This window comes from Phascolarctos cinereus, unplaced genomic scaffold (assembly GCF_003287225.1).
Source record: "Phascolarctos cinereus isolate Bilbo 61053 unplaced genomic scaffold, phaCin_HiC Scaffold_4;HRSCAF=312, whole genome shotgun sequence".
Classification (NCBI taxonomy): Eukaryota; Metazoa; Chordata; class Mammalia; order Diprotodontia; family Phascolarctidae; genus Phascolarctos; species Phascolarctos cinereus.
In genome coordinates, this window is record NW_027555847.1 from 271,937,459 (window position 1) to 271,960,482 (window position 23,024).

Here is a 23,024-nt window from a genome sequence, read left to right on the forward strand (position 1 = left end):
TGGCCAGTGATTATAGTTTAAAGTAGTTTGGGTGGAAAGGGGTGATTATCATGCCAAAGATTGTTATTGTTGTTGTTTGTCCTTAATTCTTGAAGAGGACCAATGACTTTAGGAGGGTGATATGTTGACTTGCAAGTGAATTGGGTTTACATGAGTCAAAGCCATGTAAAGTCATCAGTACCACTTTCTCCTCCAGTCATCAGAGTCCAGTGGTGAGACATAGGTCAAGATGACTAGCAATGGCCCAGGATGCAGTGGGAGACCATGGCCTTTTTAAGCTAAGGTCTTTCCCAGGTCTCAGTTTTTCTGAGGCAAAACCCATTCGGTAGTTAAAGGCTAGGTAAGAAATGAGGTAAAAGATAGCCTACTTTGCCTTAACAAAAGAATCAATAAGGGATTGTGTGTGGGAAGATCTTCAGTTTAAAGAGAAGGCAGTAGTATATAATAATGAGTGTGAGGGAGGTCAAGATAGGTGGAGGAATAGGGAGGCTGGGAACAGAAAGGGACCGAGAGACTGGTATTAGTAGCATTTATAGTGGAGAAAAGCAAGCAGGAGTCATATGAAAGACCAACAGTTAAGAAAGTGAGTCAGAAAGAAAAATCCTTACATTAATAGAGATAACAGTGTGAGTCAAGTTTCACAGGCTGGAATGAGTATTGGATTCAGTTGATGCAAGCAGAAGCTAGGCTAAGAGGAAAATAACAGAAAACAATAAAAAGCATCTCAAGGAACGTTTCAAACATCTCCTACAGAGCATCCTTTTATGATGGTTTTTATATGCCTCTTTATCTGAATCATACTGTCAGATTCTGTAACCTGTTATTTCGTTTTTAAAATATTTGTTTTAAATTTAAATATTAAATTAGGGGGTTCCTTCCACTAGTTCAAAAGAAAGATAGAAATAATACTTTCAGTGATGCTTCAAGGGAACAACCAGTTAGGAACTAGGAAATGAAAATGCAATCCATATGGGTATCAGAATTTGATTCCATGTTTATGAATTTGATCATGAAGTATAAAATCATTAAAATTATGTGTACATGTATAATTATTAAAAACATGAATTTGCAATTTGGAACTATGCCCAAAGGGCTATAAAATTGTGCATACCCCTTGATCCAGTAATACCACTTCTAGGTCTGTATTCCAAGGAGAACATAAAAACAGGAAAAGGACCCACATGTACAAAAATATTTATAGCAACTCTTTTTGCGGTGGCAAAGATTTGGGAATTGAGGGGATGCCCATCAATTGGGGAATGGCTGAACAAGTTGTGGTATATGAATGTAATGGAATACTATTGTGCTATAAGAAGTGATGAGCAGGCAGACTTCAGAAAAACCTGGAAAGACTTATATGAACTGATGCTGAGTGAAATTAACAGAACCAGGAGAACATTGTACACAGTAGTAGCCACACTGTGCAATGACTGACTTTGATAGACTTGGCTCTTCTCAGCAATGCAAGGATCTAAGACAATTATAAAAGACTCACAATGGAAAATGCTATCCACATCCAGAGAAAAGAACTGTGGAGTCTGAATGCAGATGGAAGCATATTATTTGTTCTCCTTTTCTTTTGTTGTTTTGTTTTATTCCTTTATTCTCATGGTTCCTCCCATTAGTTCTAATTGTTCTTTACATCATGACTAATGGGGAAATATGCTCAGTATGAATGGATAAGTAGAGCCTATATCAGATTGCATGCCATGGTGGGGGGGAGAAAATTTAAAACTCAAAATCTTATGGAAGTGAATGTTGAAAACTAAAAATAAATTAATTGTTTTTTTAAAAAAGTAAAAAGCAGTCCTGCAAAACAAAACAAAACAAAAAAGAAAATGTAAAATACCTCATAGGAAAAACAACTGACCTGGAAAATAGATCCAGGAGAGACAATATTAGAATCATTGGATTACCTGAAAGCCGTAATCAAAAGGAGGATTTGGACAGCATCTTTCAAGAAATTATCGAGGAAAAGTGCCCCAATAGCCTGGAACCAGAGGGCAAAATAGCATTTGAAATAATCCACCAATCACCTCAGGAAATCCCCAAATTAAAACTCTAAGGAACATTATAGCCAAATTTGAGACGTCTCAGGTCAAGGAAAAAGTATTGCAGGGCGTCAGAAAGAAACAATTCAAATATCAGGGAGCCACAATCAAGATTACACAGGACTTAGCAGCTGCAACATCAAAAGACTGGAAGTGATGGAACATGATATTCCAGAAGGCAAAGGAGCCAGGACTGCAACCAAGAATCACTTACCCAGTGAAATTAAGAATAATACATCAAGGCAAAAAATGGTCATTCAATGAAACAGAAGGATTTAAAGCTTTTGTAAGGAGAAGACCAGAATTAAACCAAAAATCTGATTTCCAATATCATGACCCAAGAGAAGCATAAACAAGTAAAAAGGTAAAAGAAAAGATAAGAGATTCAATAGAGTTAAATTGCCCACATCTCTACATGGGAACATGATACTTGTGATTCTTAAAAATTGTATCACTAATAATATAGCTAGAAGGAATATATGTAGACAGAGGGTACTAGTATAAGATGAATTTGAGGGAATGACATAAAAAATAAGGGATTAGAAAGAGGAGTACACTGGGTGTAGGTAGAATGAGGTAAATTATTTCATGTGAAGAGGTACCAAAGACCTACTACAGAGGAGGAGAAGATGGGAGGGTCAATGATGAGCATCACTTGAACCTTACTCTCATCAGTATTGGCTCAAAAAGGGAATAATATACACAATTGAGTGTAGAAATCTATCTTACCTAACAGGGAAGGGAAGGAGACTAAGTAAAGAGAGGGGCAGACAGAAGGGGAGGCAGATCAAGGGAGATGGTAGACAAGAGCAAAATGGTGGTAAGAGGGAAAGGGTGAAAGGAGAGAGAACAAATGGGAGGAAAAATATGATGAAGGGGAATACACATTCAGTAATCATAACTGTGAGTGTGAATGGAATGAACTCTCCCATAAAATGGAAGTAGATAGCAGAGTGAATCTAAAACAGAATCCTGTAATATGTTGTTTACAAGAAAAACACTTGAAGCAGAGAGACACACACGGAGTAAAGGTAAGGGGCAAGAGTAGATTCTATTATGTTTCAGCTGAAGTGAAAAAAAGCAGAGGTAGCAATCCTGATCTCAGACAAAGTAAAAGCAAAAATAGACCTAATTAAAAGAGGTAAGGAAGGAAATCACATCTTGCTAAAAGGTATCACAGACAATGAAGGAAGATCAGTACTAAACATATATGCACCAAGTGGTATAGCATCCACATGCTTAAAGGGTAAGTTAAGTGAATTATAGGAAGAAATAGATAGTAAAACTATACTAGTGGGAGACCTCAACTGTCCCGTCTCAGAATTCTATGAATCCAACCAAAAATAAGAAAGAAACTAAAGAGGTAAATAGAATATTAGAAAACTTAGATATGACAGATCTTTGGAGAAAACTGAATGGGAACAGAAAGGAATATACCATTTTCTCAGAAATATATGGTACCTATGCAAAAACTGATCATATATTAGGGCATAAAAACCTCAAAATCAAATATAGACAGGCAGAAATATTAAATATATTCTTGCTGTATCATAATGCAATAAAAATTACATTCAACAAAGTAGAAAAATGGCAGTGTTCCTTCGGAGCCAGTGGCCCCTGGAGCGTATCCTCGGACTCATTGGGAAGCCGAGGCCCCTTGGGGACTGGAACAGGGGCTGCCAGGCAGGAGCCAGCATGGACCTCAATTCCCGTGGAGCCCTGGACAGGCAGCAGCTCCGCCTTCGAGATCGACAGACGTTCTTTGAGGAAGTTTTCCAGCAAGACTCGGAATTCTTCTTCCCTCTATCTCATCTTCACCTTGAGCCCCGGAGACCTCCCATGGGCAGCATCTCTTCTATGGAAGTGAATGTGGACACACTGGAGCAGGCCGAATTGATTGACTTTGGGGACCTGATGCTTCAGATGTGTTCTTGCCCTGTGAGGAGTTCCCATCCACTCCATAGCCACCCACCATATCTGGTGTAGGTGACCACCCAGAGGAACTGAACCTGCAGAGGCCTCCATCAGACAGGACCATGTCAAAGACCTCTTCTTCCTCTTCTTCCACTGAACTTAATAGCCCAGACCTGATTGGAGATGGTGTGGACATGCCTTTGGCACAGTCTGATGAGGAAGATGGTGGTGCAGAGCCTGCAGCCTGCAGCTAGCAGTGGGTGCTCCCCTTTGGACTGAACCATATGGGGCCTGGTCACAGCCTAACTTCAAACCCCAGCCCTTGCTAGGAGCCTTTGGGGAGAAGGCCCGACCCTTCCTGAGCAGTTGGCACCAGAGGGAGAAGACTAGGCAGCCTCCCAGAAATTAACTCTCTCCTGCTTTTCTGCTAATGCTTGCCGGCCTCCACTGCACATATCTACTCATTACCTACATAGGCAACGATTGAATTAGGGGGATGTGGAGAGAGGTGGAAGGTAAGGTAGGACACTGCTCACACCACATTTCAGAAGGGCCAGAGAAACCATCCCACTCTCTTTTTAGTGGACTTGACCAAGAGGACTTGTGGATGTAAATGTGCCACCCCACTTCCTTCCTTTTCTCAGTGAAATGCTACATAAACCCTTCCTTTCCTCTCCTTCTTAAAATGATAGATCTGCTATCCTGCTTTCTCATTTCTCCCACTGTTATGCTTCATTAATCTTCTCACCTTATTTCACATATTGAAAACCATCTCAAATAGTAAAAAAACAACAACAACAACAAAAAACAAAGTAGAAAAATAGATTAAAATTAATTGGAAACTAAATAATCTAATCCTAAATAGTAAGTGGGTCAAAGAAAAAATCATAGAAACAATCAATAATTTCATTAAAGAGAATGATAACAGTGAGATAATATACAAAAATGTATGGGATGCAACCAAAGCAGTACTTAAGGTAAACATTATTTCTCTAAATTCTTACATCAACATAATTGAAAAAGAACAGATTGATGAACTTAAAAAAAAACATGCAACTTTAAAAAAAAACTAGAAAAAGAACAAATTAAAAATACCCAATTGAGCACCAAGTTGTAAATCCTGAAAATCAAAGGTGAGATTAGTAAGAGTGAAAGTTAAAACAAAAACAAACAAACAAAAAACAAAAAACCTAATAAATAGATATAGGAGCTGGTTTTATGGAAAAAAAAATAAGATAGATAAGTCATTGGTTAATTTAATTTTTTTAAAAAAGAAAGAAAACCAAATACCTAGTATTAAAAATGAAAAGGGTAAAATCACCAGCAATGAAGAAGAAATTAAAGCAATCATCAGAAAATATTTTGCCCAATTATATGCCAATAAATCTAACAATCTGAGCAAATATAATAACAATCTGAGCAAATATAAATTGCCTAGACTAACAGATCAGGAAATAGAATGTCTAAATTACTCCATCTTAGAAAAAGAAACTGAACACACCATTAATGAACTCCCTAAGAAAAAATCCCCAGGGCCAAATGGGTTCACAAGTGAATTCTACCAAACATTCAAAGAACAATTGATTCCAATACAATATAAACTATTTGGGAAAATAGGGAAAGAAGGAATCCTACCATTTTTCTTTTAAATTACAAATATGATGCTGATATCTAAACCAAGAAGAACTAAAACAGAGAAAGAAAATTATAGACCAATTTTCCTAGTGAAGATTGATGCAAAAATTTTGAACAAAATACTGGCAAGGTAATTATAGCAATGTATCACAAAGATTATGCAATATGACCTAGTGGGACTTTTATCAGGAACTCAGGGTTGGTTCAATATTAGGAAAACTATTAACATAATTGACCATATCAATAAAAAAACAACAGAAATCATATTATTATCTCAATAAACACTGAAAAAGCTGTTGACAAAAAACAGTGGCCATTTCTATAAAAAAACACTAGAGAGCAGAGGAATAAAGGGAGCATTGCTTAAAATGCATTATCTATCTAAAACTATCGGCAAGCATTATCTGTAACGGGGTTAGGTTAGAAGCCTTCCCAATAAGATCAGGGGTGAAGTAAGGATGCCCATTATCACCACTATTATTCAATATAGTACCAGAAATATTAGCTATAGCAATAAGAGAAGAAAAATAAATCGAAGTAATTAGAATAGGCAAAGAAGAAACAAAGCTATCACTGTTTACAGATGATATGATGGCATACTTAGAAAACCCTATTAACAACTCTAGCAAAGTTGCAGAATATAAGATAAACCCATATAAATCATCAGCATTTCTTTATATGACCAAGAAAGCCCAGCAGCAAGAGACAGAAAGAGAAATTCCATTAAAAAAAAACTGTAAACAATATGAATTACTTGGGAGTCTACCTGCCCAGATAAACTCAGGAGCTATATGAATGCAATTACAAAACCCTTTTCACACAAATAAAGTCAGATCTAAACAATTGGAAAATTATCAATTGCTCATGAGTAGGCCACACCAATATGATAAAAATGACAATTCTGTCTAAATTAATTTACTTATTCAATGCCATACCAATCAAAGTACCAACAATTATTTGATAGAGCTAGAAAAAAATAACAATAAAATTCATGTGGAAGAACAAAAGGTCAAGAATATCAAGGGAATTAATGGGGGGAAAAAACAAAGAAAGGTGGCCTAGCAATACCAGATCTCAAATTATATTATAAAGCAGTAATCATCAAAATTATTTGGTACTAAGAAATAGAGTGGTGGATCAGTGGAATAGATTAGGTATATAAGACACAGTAGTCAATGACCATAGTAACCTCGTTTTTGATAAAACAGAAGACCTCAGCCTTTGGGATAAGAACTTACTATTTGATAAAAACGGCTGGGAAAACTGGAAAACAATAGGACACAAACTAGGTATAAACCAGCATCTCACATTGTACGCCACGATAAGGTCAAAATGGGTGTATGATTTAGACATAAAGGGTGAATGCCATAAGCAAATCAGAAGAGCAAGGAATTGTCTACCTGTCAGATCTATGGGAAAGAAAGAATTCGTGACCAAACAAGAGATAGAGAATGTTACAAAATGTTAAATAGCAAAGTTTCATTATATTAAAATAAAAAGCTTTCGTACAAACAAAAGCACCACAACCAAGATTAGAATGAAAGCAGAGCAATGGGAAACAACCTTTACAGCAAGTGTCTCTGATAAAGGCCCTATTTCTCAAACATATAGAGAACTGAGTCAAATTTATAAGAATACAAGCGATTCCACAATTGATAAATGGTCAAAGGATGTGAACAGGCATTTTTCAGATGAAGAAATCAGAGTTGTCTATGGGTATATGAAGAAGTGCTCTAAATCACTTTTGATTAGAGAAACGCAAATCTAAAGAACTCTGAGGTACCAATTCACACATATCAGAGTGGCTAATATGACAAAAAAGGAAAATGATAAATGATGGAGAGGATGTAGGAAAATTGGGACACTAATGCATTGTTGGTGGAGTTGTGAACTGATCCAACAGTTCTGAAGAGCAATTTGGAACTGTGCCCAAAGGGCAACCAAACTATGCATACCCTTTGATCCAGCAATAACAGCACAAGTTCTATATCCCAAAGAGATCATAAAAAAAAGAGAAAGGACCTACACGTGCAAAAATATTTATAGCAGCCCTTTTCATGGTAGCAAAATATTGGAAACTGAGGAGATGCCCTTTAGTTGGGGAATGGCTAAACAAGCTGTGGTATATGAATGTGATGGAATACTATTGTGCAATAAGAAATTATAAACAGGCAGATTTCAGAAAAACCTGTAAAGACTTGTACTAACTGATGCCAAGTGAAATGAGCAGAACCAGCAAAACATTGTGTACAGTATCAGCAACATTGTATGATGATCAGCTATGGGTAACTCAGCTCTTCTCAGCAACACAGTGATCCAAAATATGGAAAATGCTTTCCACATTTAGATAAAGAACTGATGGACTCTGAATGCAGATCGAAGCATTTTTTTCTATCTACTTTATTCTTTTTTGAGTTTTTCCCTTTTGATTTATTTCTTCTTTCACAACTGTGACTAATATGGAAATATGTTTTACATAATAGTACATGTATAACCTATATCAAATTGCCTACTATTTTCAGAAGAGGGGAGAGGGTGGGAGGAAGGGAGAAAAATTTAGAACTCAAAATCTTGTAAAAATGAATGCAAAAAATTGTCTTGACATATAATTGGAAAATACTATTAAATAATTTGCAAAAAGAGCTTAAACAATTTTTAGTAAGCAGTCATTTTACTCCCAGCTCTGCCAATAATGAAATGGAATAACTTCACTTTGAGGGAAGCTTCAATTTCCCTATCTGTAAAATGAAGAGTTTAGATGACTTATAAGATTTCTTCCAGGCTTAACATTCTAGGATTCTAAATTCACAGATCATAGTTCTATACTCATTCCTAACTAGCGAAAAGTTATTTATTTTTTCTTTTTTTTTTTTCACAGTCTGATACCTACCTCTGCATGTCATTACGTCTGCCAGTGGATGAGGAAGCCTTCGTAAGTAAGTATTGATTGAATAGGAGTGAGAAGTGGGGAGAAACAATGAAATGTTTTTGAAATGTCCATAGTTTGCTTTGATGGCTATGAGCTTAATCTTTCACTGTCAGATTTTCTAAAATGCATTTATCATGCCTAATGCAGAAACAAACTAGACAAAACCACTTAGAGTCAAGATAACAAACTGTATCCAGGAGATTCATGAGCAATAATAGTTAAAGAGTCACATGCAGATGTCTATGGCCTCCAATACTACACAGGCCCATTTATACAGTATTGGCTTTCTGTCTGTGCCTGGATACTTAATTCTGCTCCACTGAACAGACTGTTTATTTATCTTCTGGTTCAAGCTATAAATCCTTTGTGCTTACATTTGATATTTGACAAAATAAGATTTTACCTGTCTGCAAAAAAACCATCCTTCCTGTTTTTATATTCTAGAATGAGTAAGATGACAAATAAATGACAGGACCCACCAGAATTGTGTATTGGTGTTTAAATCAAGTGAATGCAGTAGCAAAGCACTCTCTGTTTATGTCTTCCGGCTAGTTTTCATTTTAGTCATACGTTCTGACAATTTTTAGCTATTTAGAGAAGATATTTAATGGCAAAATTGTTGACTAAATTTATACTCTTTGACTCTTAACTGCTCTTTTAATATTTTGTTGCTTTTCTTTGAAAAGAAAATGATGATAATGAGAGTTATGTTTTGCGTTCTTGAAACAAAACTTGAATCAGGTTTTCTGAGATGATTGTAATTTAAATTGGAAAATTTTACAGTTGTCTGTATGCTAGAGACGAATTTCTGTGTGGCATTCCCCAAAGGAATTGCTATCATAGTTAATAGCAATGTGCTTTTATTGTTTTAATGTTAGTTGCACTCAAAGAGAGAGAAGGTGGAAAGAGGAGACACAGGGACCAGCACCCTTAAATGAAAACTTTTTCCATACTTCTAAGAGTAACAGTAACATTTTAAATATCTGAGCAGCACTTCATGACTAAGGGATTACATGTTAACATTGGGTACTGAGATTATAAACCACAGTGGAGCAGTGAAGGTAGGGAAAATAATAATGCTGCCCAGATCACGTAGAGAAAGAAGTGAAAACTACTGATCAACATCTGATCGGATAGTCTTTTTGAACCTCTTAATTATAATGCTACAAAGAGAATAGAAATATTATTTAATAGTTTTTGTACTCTGTGGTATGGAGTTGACCCAAAATTTTCAAGGCTATGTCAGAAGCCTGACAGGTGCTAATAAATTAGGGGAAAAATGTCTTTAAATATGTGTGGAGTATATGTCTGCCCTGCTTAGCCAAATTTAGATTAGGCTGGCCACAGGGTGATGAACTTTTTGTCCACAAGAACTCTTGAAGACTCCTAAGTCACAAAGGGTTTGAGATCCAATCAGTAGAAAAATCTTTATCTTGACAAAAATCACAGATTCTTGAAACATAACTATAATAAGCAGGTTATTAAAATATCAGTAATAAAGCTTTATTTTTGGAATTACATAGCCATAATTGTGACAGCAAAGAAATACTTAAAATATTTAATTAAAAGTTGCATTTTTTAGTATGCCAAATTTTTACCACTCTAAAATGACACGTTACACATTTTTTTCTACAATGCTCTATTTTGTTTTTGTCAAATTCAGTGTGGCTTTTGTTTGTTTGTTTTTGCTTACCCCTCTGAAAGTACAAGTCTAAACCATCAGTGTAAATAGTGGAGACTTGTTTCAGAAAAGCAGTATAGGTCATACGTTAATAGACTATTGTTTCATTTGCTGTGATACACTGTGTGGCTTAAGAACTGGTGAGTACAGTGGGCCATCCATTCATTCTATGGACCACGTTACTGTTTTTCCAATATAAATATAAATATAAATGTAAATGTAAATATAAATATAAATATATATGTATATATATCAAATAATTTAGAACATGAAAGTATTCAATCATGAATAATATTTCTAGAGAAGAAATAATAGAACGAGTAATTAAAGTAATCTACATTTTCTCATATAAAACTTTTTTTTTTCTGAAAGAACTGGTTTGGTGACATAATGTAAACCTTTTCTACATTTTCACCATGATTATAGTTTCTACATTGTTTTTACTTTGGGATATATTCTCAGAGTTATGTACCTTAATGATTACTTAATTATAGCTATAGTTTTACAACTTTGAAATGTTCCTTATAATACTCCTATCACAATTTGATATTTTTTGATGGCATGTCCAAAGTGGGACTTTTTAATCTCCCGTTCTGGAAAAGGTACTTCAGTTGATTCAATAAATATTTATTAAGGGCCTGTTACATGCAAAACATTCTGCCAGGGGATAGATATTGTACCTTTGTAGAACTTATAATTCGGTAGGTATATACAATTCAGATAGTGTACTACAAAAAATATAATACAAAAGAAAACACATACGTGTGTATATACACCTGCATATACATATATTCTGTGTACATAAAATGTGTATATGGAAAGAGAGAATTTATGTATGCATATTCCTTACGTCAAACTTCAAGTAGTTAATTCACCTTCAAATACTAAAAGATGGACCAAAAATACTAAGTATGGTACAAAGCAGAAACAAAAATGCGTACTGTGACTCCATTTTTGCTTGCTTGTGATATCTCTGCTTTGTCTTTTCCATCAGAATTTGTTCTCAGATGTTTGAAACCTTCCAGTTCCCAGTGTTTAAATACCTTCTCTAAGAATCATAATGCTTTGAATTCCTCTAGTCTGATTCTTTCTTGGATCAAGGATTTGCTAGTATCTATTTACCTCGCTTTCTACCTTTCTGGAAGAAGTTCCTTCTGCAAAAAGCTAAAGTCACTTTCTTTTCCCTTCTGTCTTTTAACATTTCTTTTCCACTAAATCCTCACACTAAGGATCATTCTTTATGATTGACTAAGGAATCCGTTTTTAAAGCGTCTAAATAATTTTGAAACACCAATGTAATAAGTTAAATAATTTAACAGAGTAATTGTAAATATTGTAAATTATAAAAAGTGTAATAACGGGTTTCTCCACAACTGTTTTGAGATTTCTTCACATATTTGATAATCAAATACCAGAAGCCTAAATTATGATGTTTCTTTTCATACCAGTTCTATTTCTTCATATTCTCTGTGTCTTCCATTTACTTGAAATGCTGCCTATTGGGTATTTGTTATTATTTAAATCAAAAAGAAAAAAAGGTCCCTTATCTATTTTTATGCTATGGATTTTTGCACCTTTGTTTTAAGTGATCTCAGAATATATATAAATATATATAAAATTTTCTAGAGTTAAATTTCAGAGTTTTCCAATTCTTTTGTTCAAGAAGGAACACTTAAGTGGTAGGGTAGTGGTGAAGAGGTAGGAAAGGGATGCAAACAAACTAGATAGTTGGAACTACAATATGAAGTTTGAATTTTTTTTAAATAAAAAACACCTATTTGTATGAAGTTACAACTCAGAAAATTGGTGGTGGTAGAAGGTATAAGACAAGTATGATCTATTTCGATGAAATTGAGCTACAACAAAAGTAGCACACCTATGTGGTTCTGCCATCAAACTGCAATAATTATTGAACTCCCCTCCCTTTACTTCAGCCCACTTCAGGTATATCAATTGTACCTTTCTTTCTTTCTTTCTTTCTTTCTTTCTTTCTTTCTTTCTTTCTTTCTTTCTTTCTTTCTTTCTTTCTTTCTTTCTTTCTTTCTTTCTTTCTTCTTCTTCTTTCTTTCTTTTTCTTTCTTTCTCTTCTTTCTTTCTTTCTTTCTTTCTTTCTTTCTTTCTTTCTTTCTTTCTTTCTTTCTTTCTTTCTTTTTGGCTAGGCAGTGGGGTTAAGTGACTTGCCCAAGGTCACACAGCCAGTAAGTGTTGAGTATCTGAAGCCGTATTTGAACTCAGGTCCTCCTGACTCCAGAGCCAGTGCTTTATCCACCATGCCACCTAGCTGCCCTTCAATTGTACCTTTCTAAAAATCCACCTCTATCTAACTGCCTGTCACAATCAAAACCAGTACTCTATCACGGGCCTTATTCTCTATTTACACTCTTGGTGACCTCATCAACTCCTATGAGTTTAATTATCCTCCTCTTGATGATAACTCCCAAACTATGTACCTAGACTTAATCTCTCTTCTGAGCTTCAGTCCCCCCATCAACTACCTACTGGACATTTCAAAGTGTACATCCTGGAGACAATCTCAAACTCAACATATCTGCAATAGAACTCTGGCTTTCTCTACATACCCATCCCTCTTCTGTTTTCTGTTGAGTATTCCGTCACCCTGCTAGTCATGCCTGTTTTCCTCCTTGGGGTCATCCTCCACTCTTTACTATCCCTCACTCCACACATCCAACCAGTTGCCCAGTCTTGTTGAGTCTCCTTCCACAATACTTTTCACATCCATCCCCTTCTCTGTACTCATACAGACAGCATTTTAGTTCAGACCTTCATCACTTCTCAAAGTCTCTGACTGGTCTCCCTACTCCTTTCTACAATCTGTCATTCATATAGCTCCTGAAATGATTGTCCTAAAGCACTGTTCTGACCACGTCACTCCTCAACTCAATAAACTCCATTGTTTCCATATTACCTTTAAAATCAAATGTGGACTCCTCTGTTTGTCATTTAAAGCTCTTTACCACCTGGCTCTGACATCTATTTCTAGCCCTTTTATAAATAATTCCCTTTATGACACTCAGTCTACTCCTATATGCCTTTCTGAAGATTGCTTCTCATGCATTCTGTGATTAGGTTTGTAACATCCTCCCCCAACCTCTCCTCCTTACAGGCAGAGGGAAATGCTAGAGACTTCACCTGAAAATTATTTTAAACCCTTACTGAGAATTTGGGGACTTAGAATTTTTGCTCATCTTTCTAGCTAAGGAACAGTCACAAGGACTGGCCTCAAGATTACAGAAGCCTGCAAAAAGAATAAGCAAGGAGAGTGGAGTCAGCAACAGAAGCAGCTGGGTTCCTCGTCCCAGCAACTGGGAGCAGAAATAGGGACATGTGGCAAGGGTGGCAGCAGATGCCAGTTCATTTCTAGGCATTCTCACCAAGGTGAAAGACAGATGGATGGAGATGGAGATTGTCATGGTGGCTGGTAATATATAAGACTGCCATGGACACTGAGACTATGGGCTAAAAATAGAGGCTCAGAACAATATGTATGACAAGGAATAGTAAACCTGTGAGTCTAACTACACAGAAGTAATTTGGTTTTTTTCCTATTTTGGAATAGAGATCTCAGGTTCTGGCCAATGGTTAGAAGAAGAAAAAAAAACTTTTATGCCCTAGGAGTGAATGAGCTATGTTACTATTTTATTGATAATTCTAGGAATCCTCCGAAGAGAATTGCACATGGATCTGAAGCCATCACTTCTGCAGGTGTCATTCAGAGCTTAGCAGAATGCCTGGCACATAGGCACTTAATAACTGTTTATTGATTGATAGAGAAAAAAAAAGCCCATGATGTTACTGAGAAGGGCTGACAAAATTTCCAACCCCAATCCTAGTGGGAGAGGAGGGGGAAGGGAGGCAAGCGTGTTATGAAGTCCCCGGGTCAACAAGGCTCTGCCCCTGCCCTAAAGGGAGGAAGGGAAAAGATTAGAAAGGAGTGTGGTAGCCAAAAGGAAAGGTCCAACCTAAGCTAACTTCTATTAGGCAGAGATAGGTACAACCTACTATTATATCCTTGTCCCTTTTCTCAATTTGTGGGAGAAGTGAGGAGTGAGTTGCCAGACAGTCAACGTTATACTCCACGGTGACACCTAAAGATCACAAGAGAGGACATTCTAATGACAGGTACTTTCCTCCACCAAAATTTGGTCAAATATTTTTAAATGGTCATATGAGTCTTTAATTCTCAATGTTCTAATTATATTTTTTTCATCTTACCCTCATATGAACCATTTTATAATCTTACAATTCTTTTACTCTGACTTTCAAGACTATCGTAATATTCTTTTCTATCAGTAATCCTTTATGAATATTAACATTCATAAATTGACAATATTTTCTAAGTAATACACTCATATTTTCACAGTATTGGTCTGTAATGCTAATATTTATTCAATTACCAGAGAATAGCACAAGAATGAACCAATTTGACCAAAACTCCATCAATTCAAATTAGCCACCATAATAGCGAATATCAGCAAAGTAAATGCAGATAAGCAGCTATAGTTCTAATGGCATGCATTAAAAAGTTGATTTTCTTGATGATACCATGAAATAGCAAGTATTACTATTCATATGTGATAGAGTAATGCATGCTGTTTGAAAGCTCAATGGAGTTAATTCACAGGTAAATTTTGAAGACAATTTAATCCCAAAATAAAAAATGAAGAAATAAAAGACAAACAAAAATTAACATTAAATACAAAGCAAAAAAATCCAAATGATGTGGGAGAGAAGAAAATAAAGCAACAATGCTGGAGATAAAATTATACTTTGAAAGGAAGTTACATATTACAATTTAAAGAAAAGGGAAAATGCAGCATTGAAATGAGAAGAAAATTCAACATATTATAATCTTCCTCAAAAGTAGCCAATGTTAAACTAAATTAACTTCAAGCTCAAATTATGGATTAAAAAATAAATTAAAGAAAATATTAAAAATAAAAACTTGAAAAATTCATAATCTAAATTACAATCCTTGCAATTCAGGAGTTTGAGCAATTATGCAGGCAATGCTACTTAACAGATTATAAGAGCCAAAGTTGCAATGATGGTAACATTCTCAATTATGAAAGTTAGGCTAGGATTATTAATTGTATTTAATCATTGTATCTAATCAGAATGAACATTTGTGAATTAAATTCAGACTTGATTATATAGGCCTTGTTAGATAGATTCAAACTGGCTCCTAGCAGTAGAATATATAAAAGTTTAACTCTTATTCTTATGGGTTACAATCACACCACAAACATTCCAGTCTGTGACTTTTGCTGACCATGAGAAAAGATGAATTAATCTCGTGATAAGATGTACCTATCACAGGACTTTCCAGGTGTTAGTCAACTTTGTTTTTCCTGTTGCCTTGAGTTATGGAAATCCCTCCTCTGAGTCAACCCAAGCATCTCTGGGTTAGACCAATCACAGTCTCAGATGTTATTTGCATCATTGGACTATTTTTGGTACCCTATATAACCTGCTACCTTTTCAATTGTATAAAAGGGCTACTTCAACTTTCAGGCGCATCCTTAGTTACTGAGGACTCTTGGAACCATTTTATTGATATTTGCAAGCCATGCTAATAAATAGATCTTGCTAGGACTTTTGTTCCTCAGTTTCTCTTTGTCACAGGTTTTTATCACAACATAAGGCAGAGAAAAGATCTCAAAAAACAAACAAAAAATACTGGAACTTAATTCTGACTTACAGCACTATATGCCCTGGTACTACTCCCCAAACTTCTACTTGAATTTATAGGTTGGGTCCCCAGAGGGTGGCTTCAACTTATTTTCCAGATTCAAGGGGCAGCCCTGAAGAGCTGTATATCTAGTCCTATAGCTTTTTAGCCCCCACTGGTGATAATCAACCAGCCAGACTTCATTAGACTTTTAAAAAGATTCACTAAATGTTAAGAACAGTTGGCAGCAAAGGGATAGGTCTCTCTTTACATATCGGTCTAAGAATTGGAAGAGATGTCAGAGGATATCTAATCTAATCCTTACCTAACCAAGAATCCCTTTTACAACTTCCACAACGATTCCACAAAGATTCAGTATCTGATTTTAGACTTTCGGTTACAGGGAACCCACCCCTTCCCAGGACAGACCATTCTACTGTTGGACAACTCTGATTGTTAGGAAGACTTTCCTGACATCAAACTTAAATCTTTCCCTCTTACATTTCCACCAGTTACTCCTAGTTTTTCCTTTGGAGCTCAAACAGACCAGGCTTATTGATTTTTCATATGTTAGACTTTCAAATATTTGAAGACTATTACTACCTCCCTCCCAAATCTTCTCTTCTTCAGGCTTAACATTACCATTTATTGGGCACCTCAAACCTTGGCACTGCAAAGTAAGCTCATCAGTCTCACTGTGAACTGGGGTCATGGCACTGCTTTCTACTTTGCGTAGTGCACGATTTTGCTTGTCTATGTTGCATAATTTCTATTGCACATGCAGGTGGGTGGTCTATCTATTGGGCTGTCTTTTCATTCAATGAATGGATTGTCCCAGGTTTATGAACTGGGGTGAGAGTCACCAATCAAAGGTAACCTTACCTGGAAACTTTCATCATGATTGGTTAAAAAAAAGTTTATGCATTAAATTCTATAACAATATTGAATTAGACTATTTCTAAGCAAAAATCTGTTATAAATATAGAATGGAATGTTACAAATGTAAATGGTGTGGACCAGGCATTGCATTGAGACATCAGTGTGCAGGTGAAAGTAGAGAAGGGAATAAGGGGAAAGAAGGAGCTATTGAGAAGAAACTAATATTGTCTGAAAGTTGTCAGAGCATCTTGGAGTTTGTTTCTCCAGGATAACAATTCTATCTTGGTCTGTAATATTTTACACATAGGTATTTAATCAGTAACCACCTAGATGAATTTTGAGGGTTTAAAAGCAGCTTGATTTTGTAATCATCATAATTACATAAACTGAGAAACTTCTTTAAGGAAAGGAAAAAAATAACAAGCATTTATTAAGCCCTTACTAGATGCCTGGCACTGTGCTAAACCCAGGATACATAAATACAAGCATAAAGACAACCCCTGCCCTCAAGGAACTTACATATCTAATAAGGAAAGACAACACAAAAAAAGAAGCTGAAAAACCAAGAGTGAGGGGAATGGTTTTGAAATCCAGAAAGTCAGAAACAGGGCTAGGAAGAGACTGAAACTGCATGAAACAATACAATGGTGACTCTAAGAAGCCTGATTTCAAACACATTGCCAAATTTCTTTCTTAAACACAAATTCTAAATATGTAAAATGCTTTTAGGCCCACAAGCATTGCTCTTGGGGTCTGCAGTCAGCCTATACCCCTTTTTTCTAATCTAGTGAATAGATTAGAGGTCTAGGGATCATAGGATTATAGCCTTTCTGATGAGTTTAGCAAATCCTTTGAAACAGTGGTGGGAAATTTCTATACTTCAGCTGAGGCAGCAGGAGGAAAAAAAATATATGTGTGTGTTTTAAAGTAATATTGTGTGTGTGTGTGTGTGTGTGTGTGTGTATAGATAGATAGATAGATAGATAGATGGATAGATAGATAGATGGATAGATAGATAGGTAGATAGATAGATAGATAGATAGATAGATAGATAGATAGATAGATATAGATATAGATATATAGATATAGATATATGTGTTAAAGTAATATTGCCCTGGTGACACTTATGCCTCAGAAACTGTATCTCTAAACTAGAGAATTTTGATTTTACAGGGAATTCAAATCTAGGTAATCTTATACAAGTGTATCAAATTACAATGTTAGACTCACTTTTGATATAGGTAGTTATTTACTACCTCCACAATTCACAAATCACAACGTATTTCCTAACATGTCTACTGGACAGTGACCTGGATAAATGATTAATATTCCTTTTCACTATTTTGGATAGGTCTTTTTGCCAAGACTGCAGTGCCATTTTTTTATATATTATTAGGGCTTTTGACAGCAGCTCTTTTGCTTAAAATGGTCTTTTCATTTATTTATTCACTGGGTTTTCTCTCAGTAGTACCTGAGTCATAAGTATTTCAGGCTCCAAGGCCAATTATAAGGGTTGGGTTTTTTTTTTTGGCACTACTAAGTATAAACCCTAGAGTCATAATTGGCAAAAGTTAACTTACCCCCAAGCTTTCACATGGCCGTTTGTACTTGTATCAGGCAGGGTTCTCCTCCTAGAATCCCTACCTACCTTTCTACAACTCAAGTAAAATGTCACCGACTACATGAAGCCTTTCTTGATCTCCCTCACAGCTCCTAGTAGTACTCCCCTCCCCCCAACAAAAATAATTACTTTCATTTATTGGTGGTGCAGTGGATAGACTGCTAGATTTGGAGTCAGGAAGACCTGAATTCAAAACCTGCCTTGGTCATTTACTAATGACCTTGGGCAACTCATATAACCTCTATCTGCCTCAGTTTCCTCATCTATAAAATGAGAATAATAATAGCACCTACTTGGGCCAGCTAGGTGATGCAGTGGATAGAGCTCCAGGCCTGGATTCATGAAGACTCACTTTCCTGAGTTCATGACCCTGGGAAAGTCACTTAACCTTGTTTGCCTCAGTTTCCTCATCGATAAAATGAGCTGGAGAATGAAATAGCAAACCACTCTAATATCTTTGCCAAAAAAACCTCAATGAATAGTTAGATACAATTGAAAAATGATTGAACAATAACTTCTCAGGGTTTTTGTGAGGATAGAATAAGGTAATATTGTAAAGCCCTTTGCAGACCTTGAAGCATTATATAATTGCTAGTTTATTTGTAGTAGCAGTAGGATTAGGAGTAGCAGTAGCAGTAATAGCAGTAGACATTATTTTCCTTGAAAGAATGTAAACTCCTTGAGGTGGGAACTGTTTCATATTTGTCCTTTATCCTTGGTGACCAGCACAGTGCCTGAGATAGCATTGGGTAAACTGTGAACAAAAGCCAATAGTGGGAAAATAATTTTTGAAGACAGCAAATTATTTTTATGTGAAAACTTACTGTTTCCTTTGAGATAACATCCTCAATTTTCAAATTTTTAGTAGGCCAATTGCAGAATTTTAAATTAGTTTGCTTCCTTCAGCAGTGAAGATATTGATACAATCCTCCTTTGACTACTGAACTGTAGTGATATCTAAAGGGTGTTTTACAGACACTCAGAAGAATTGACTCTGACAGAAAGCCACTCAGCCAAGAAATTTGACTGTCATCTTCATCCCCTTACTTTCACTCACTTGGCTGACCACTAAATAAATGTGTTTCTTGCTTGTGGATGATAGTAGGCCCCTCTCTATCAAAGTATACTATACAAATAAGATAGAAGCCACCATATTTAGAAGTAGAGCAAATTAATATAATGACTTATTGCTATTATTTTTTCTCATGCTTCTCCAAATGGAGAACAATTATATCTGCAGGATGGCACATTTACTTTTTTTCTTAAAAAAAGAAAGTAAAAGAATAACCTTTTCTAAGCAAAACAGGTTTAGGTTATTTGCAATTTCCTCCTTGTACTGAAGGAGCAACTTAATTTTGATCTTGTGCTAAATGACTAGACAGATGAGCATAAACAATATAAAGTGAAATAAGCTATCGTTTCTACGTACATCAGTGACATGAGGAAGATGTATGCGTGTGTTTATGCACACCTCTTTTTACAGATAGTCCATTTGTACCAATTTTACAAATTGATATGATAATAACTCACATTTATTTGTGTTTCGGGGTTTGCAAAATATTTGCTTATATTATCTCACTTAATCATTTCAGTAACTGTATGGAATTGGTGCTGTTATTAACCTCATTTTACAGATGAGGAAACTAAGGCTCAAACAAGTTAAGACACCAGGGTCACAGAGGTGAGTATTTTAAATAGGATTTGTCTAATTTCTACTGGATCTTCACTGAAGTACAGCAGTCAATTTATTAGTAGGATCAAATATTTAGAACTGGAAAAGACCTTAAAGGCATTCTAATTCAGCCCTCCTTGTTTCTTAGATGAGGAAACTGAGAGTCAAAGAGGCCATGTGACTTGCCCAAGGGCATTCATATAAATGAGATTTTGAACCAGGGTCTTTTTGCTCCAAATCTAGAGCTCTTTCACTGAATATTGGTGCCTTCTTCCTTCACTGTTTCTTGGTCCCACTAACTTCAATGGATATTCCAAACTTTCTCTTCTCTCCTGAAGATCCCAACTCTAACCCACCCGTTTCTCTAATCAGATGTCCTTGCCTTCTACTTTACTGAGAAAATCAAAGCCATCTGTTCCTTCTTCACTTGTATTCCAGCTTCTGATGAAGTACATTCCCCAAGCCAAGAACAACCTCTATTTGTACCTTTAAGCCCGTTCCATATCATTTCCCCTGTCTTTCTCATTTCTAAGAACTGACCACCTACTAGCTCCTTCTTCATTTCCGCATGTATGACCCATCCTTAAAAAAAAAAATCTTCATTTGATCCTTCCTTACCCTCAAACTGTCCTCATATCTCTCCTCCTTTTGAATTTAAAATTCTTAGAAAGAATTGCCCAAATTTGTACATATTCATCCCTCAGCCTGTTCTAGTTTGGCTTCTGACTGTAACACTGTATCAAACTTTTCTTTTCAGTTTTACCATCAGTCTAGTTAAGTCTAGCCAGTTAAGAAACTAGCAAATCCAGTGAACTTTATCAGATTCTCATCCTCCTTGACCTCTATACCATTTTGGTTGTTGACCACCTCCTCCTGTGCAATACTTTTTTTTTTCCCTTGGATTCTGTGACATAGCTGTCTCCTGGTTCTCCTACTATCTGTCTGATTATTTCTTTTCAGTTTCATTTTAATAATAATAATAATAATAATAATAATAGCTAACATTTATATAGTATTTACTATGAGCCTAGCACTATTATCCTATTTGATCCTCACAAAAACCCTGAGAGGGAGGTGCTATTAGTATTCCCATTTTACAGATTAAGAAACAGACTTTCCCAGAGTCACACAGCTAATAAGTAAGGCTGGATTTAAACTCATTTCTTCCTGATTCTGGTTCTAGTGCTTTATCAACTGGGCCACTTAGCCTATGGCATCTCAAATTCAATATGTGCAAAACAACTCATTATCTTCCCCCTAATCAACCTGTCCTCCAAAACTTTCCTGGTTTTGTGAAGATACCATCATTATTGAATTCACCCAGGTTATTAACTTTAGGATTATCCTTGACTGTTCCTTCTCCTTCACACTGCATACCCAGTAAGTGAGGCTGGTGACTTTGCACAGCCCTCCTTCACTCATATCAAAGTCAATTGCAAGTCATGTCATCATCTCCCTGATGTCATGGTCCTCTTTGAGAACAAAGGACAAATCACAACCATAACAAATATCCAGTCAATTGTCAAGTATTGACAATTTTACATCCACACCTCTCATACCTGTCCAGTTCTACACACAGCTATTACCCTACCTCAGGCCCTCATCACTCCCTATCTCTCAATTAAGTCATATCCTTCTCCAGTCTACCTTTCACGGAGCTAACAAAATAATCTTCACAAGGTGTAGGTAACTTCACAAGGTAACCTGTTGTTAGACAGCAAGTATTGGGTACTGACCTGTCCCCTGCTCAAAAATCTTTAGTGTTTCTACAATAAAATACAAACTTAGCCTGGTATTTCAGGCCCTCCATGGTCTGACTTCCACCTACCTTATTAACCTTATTTCATATAATATCATATAAAATCATTTCAATGATTTCATAAAAATCACTGTCCATTCTTCCTCTCAGAATCATTCACAGTTCAATGCAAAGGCTACTTCTTTCCTTAGGCTCCTTCTCTCAGGTGTTAATGTTCTCTCCACCCTTAAATTAGCTTCTGATATGCTTCCTTGTGTACGTGTTATTTTCCTACCTCTTCTTTCACACTCAGAATAGAAGCTCCTTAAGGGCAGTCTCTTTGTTTTTTACTTCTATGTCCCCAAAGCCCATTGCATATAGGAACTACTTAATAAATGTTTGTTAAATGGACCTTTTTATCACCTCCTATCTCATTTCTTTTTTCCAGTTAGCTGGTTACATGGCATTACCTTTCTTACTTTTCCTAGGATAATTATTTAGCCTCACTCTCCCAGAGAACTGCTATGTACCTTCCCTTAGGCATCCTGTTTCCCTAAACAGCAATTCTTCTAGTTCCCTGGTAAAAGCAATGTTTAGTTAACATTTTAAAATGCTTATAAATAGGAAACAAAACCCAGCCTGGTCAATATAAAAATGTTATGTCCCTCTCCCGACCCCTGGCCTTTGGGATTTCATTGTAAACACCTATTCAACGCCAATGATCTTAGAACTTAAGGAAAATAAAAGATTTATTTACACACACACACACACACAAACACACACACAAGATTACCTTAGTTACACTACTAGCCTCATTATTATGTGTTTTCTTAATATTATTTAGGCTACTTCTTTCTACTAACACTTATATATTAGCATACATTGACATCTCTCATGTTAATGAGTCATAACCATAGCTCAAATGGGCTGCATGGTCAAGGAAGGGAGATTATGAAGAAACAACCATCTATATTTATAATCCACCTTCATACACTTGGGAAATGACTATATAATACAATGTTATCCCAAATATAGAAATAACTAATATCTATTTCACTTTTTACTTAGAAACAAAATACACGATAGATCAGGCTTCAGCATATGATATAAAATATTGTAATATCATTACAGTTTTATCAGAGTGGGACAAAATTATGAAGTGACAAAAGCTAAGCAAAGTTTTTTGGACGTGATGCAGTAGGCAGTAGAGGGTGA

The 23,024-nt window shown here is 35.9% G+C and overlaps 1 protein-coding gene and 1 pseudogene across 9 annotated transcripts in view; both read left to right on the forward strand.

Annotated features, from left to right (window-relative positions):
- PAM (peptidylglycine alpha-amidating monooxygenase) overlaps positions 1–23,024 on the forward strand; it is a 383,297-nt gene that overhangs the window by 164,023 nt on the left and 196,250 nt on the right. For all 9 annotated transcript variants that reach the window (XM_078153066.1, XM_020973957.2, XM_078153065.1 and 6 more), the window contains one exon: positions 8,479–8,536. In XM_078153066.1, the coding sequence (XP_078009192.1) occupies positions 8,479–8,536 (58 nt within the window). The remainder of the gene's footprint in view (positions 1–8,478; positions 8,537–23,024) is intronic.
- Positions 3,646–4,679, forward strand: LOC110199220 (dysbindin domain-containing protein 2 pseudogene; annotated as a pseudogene).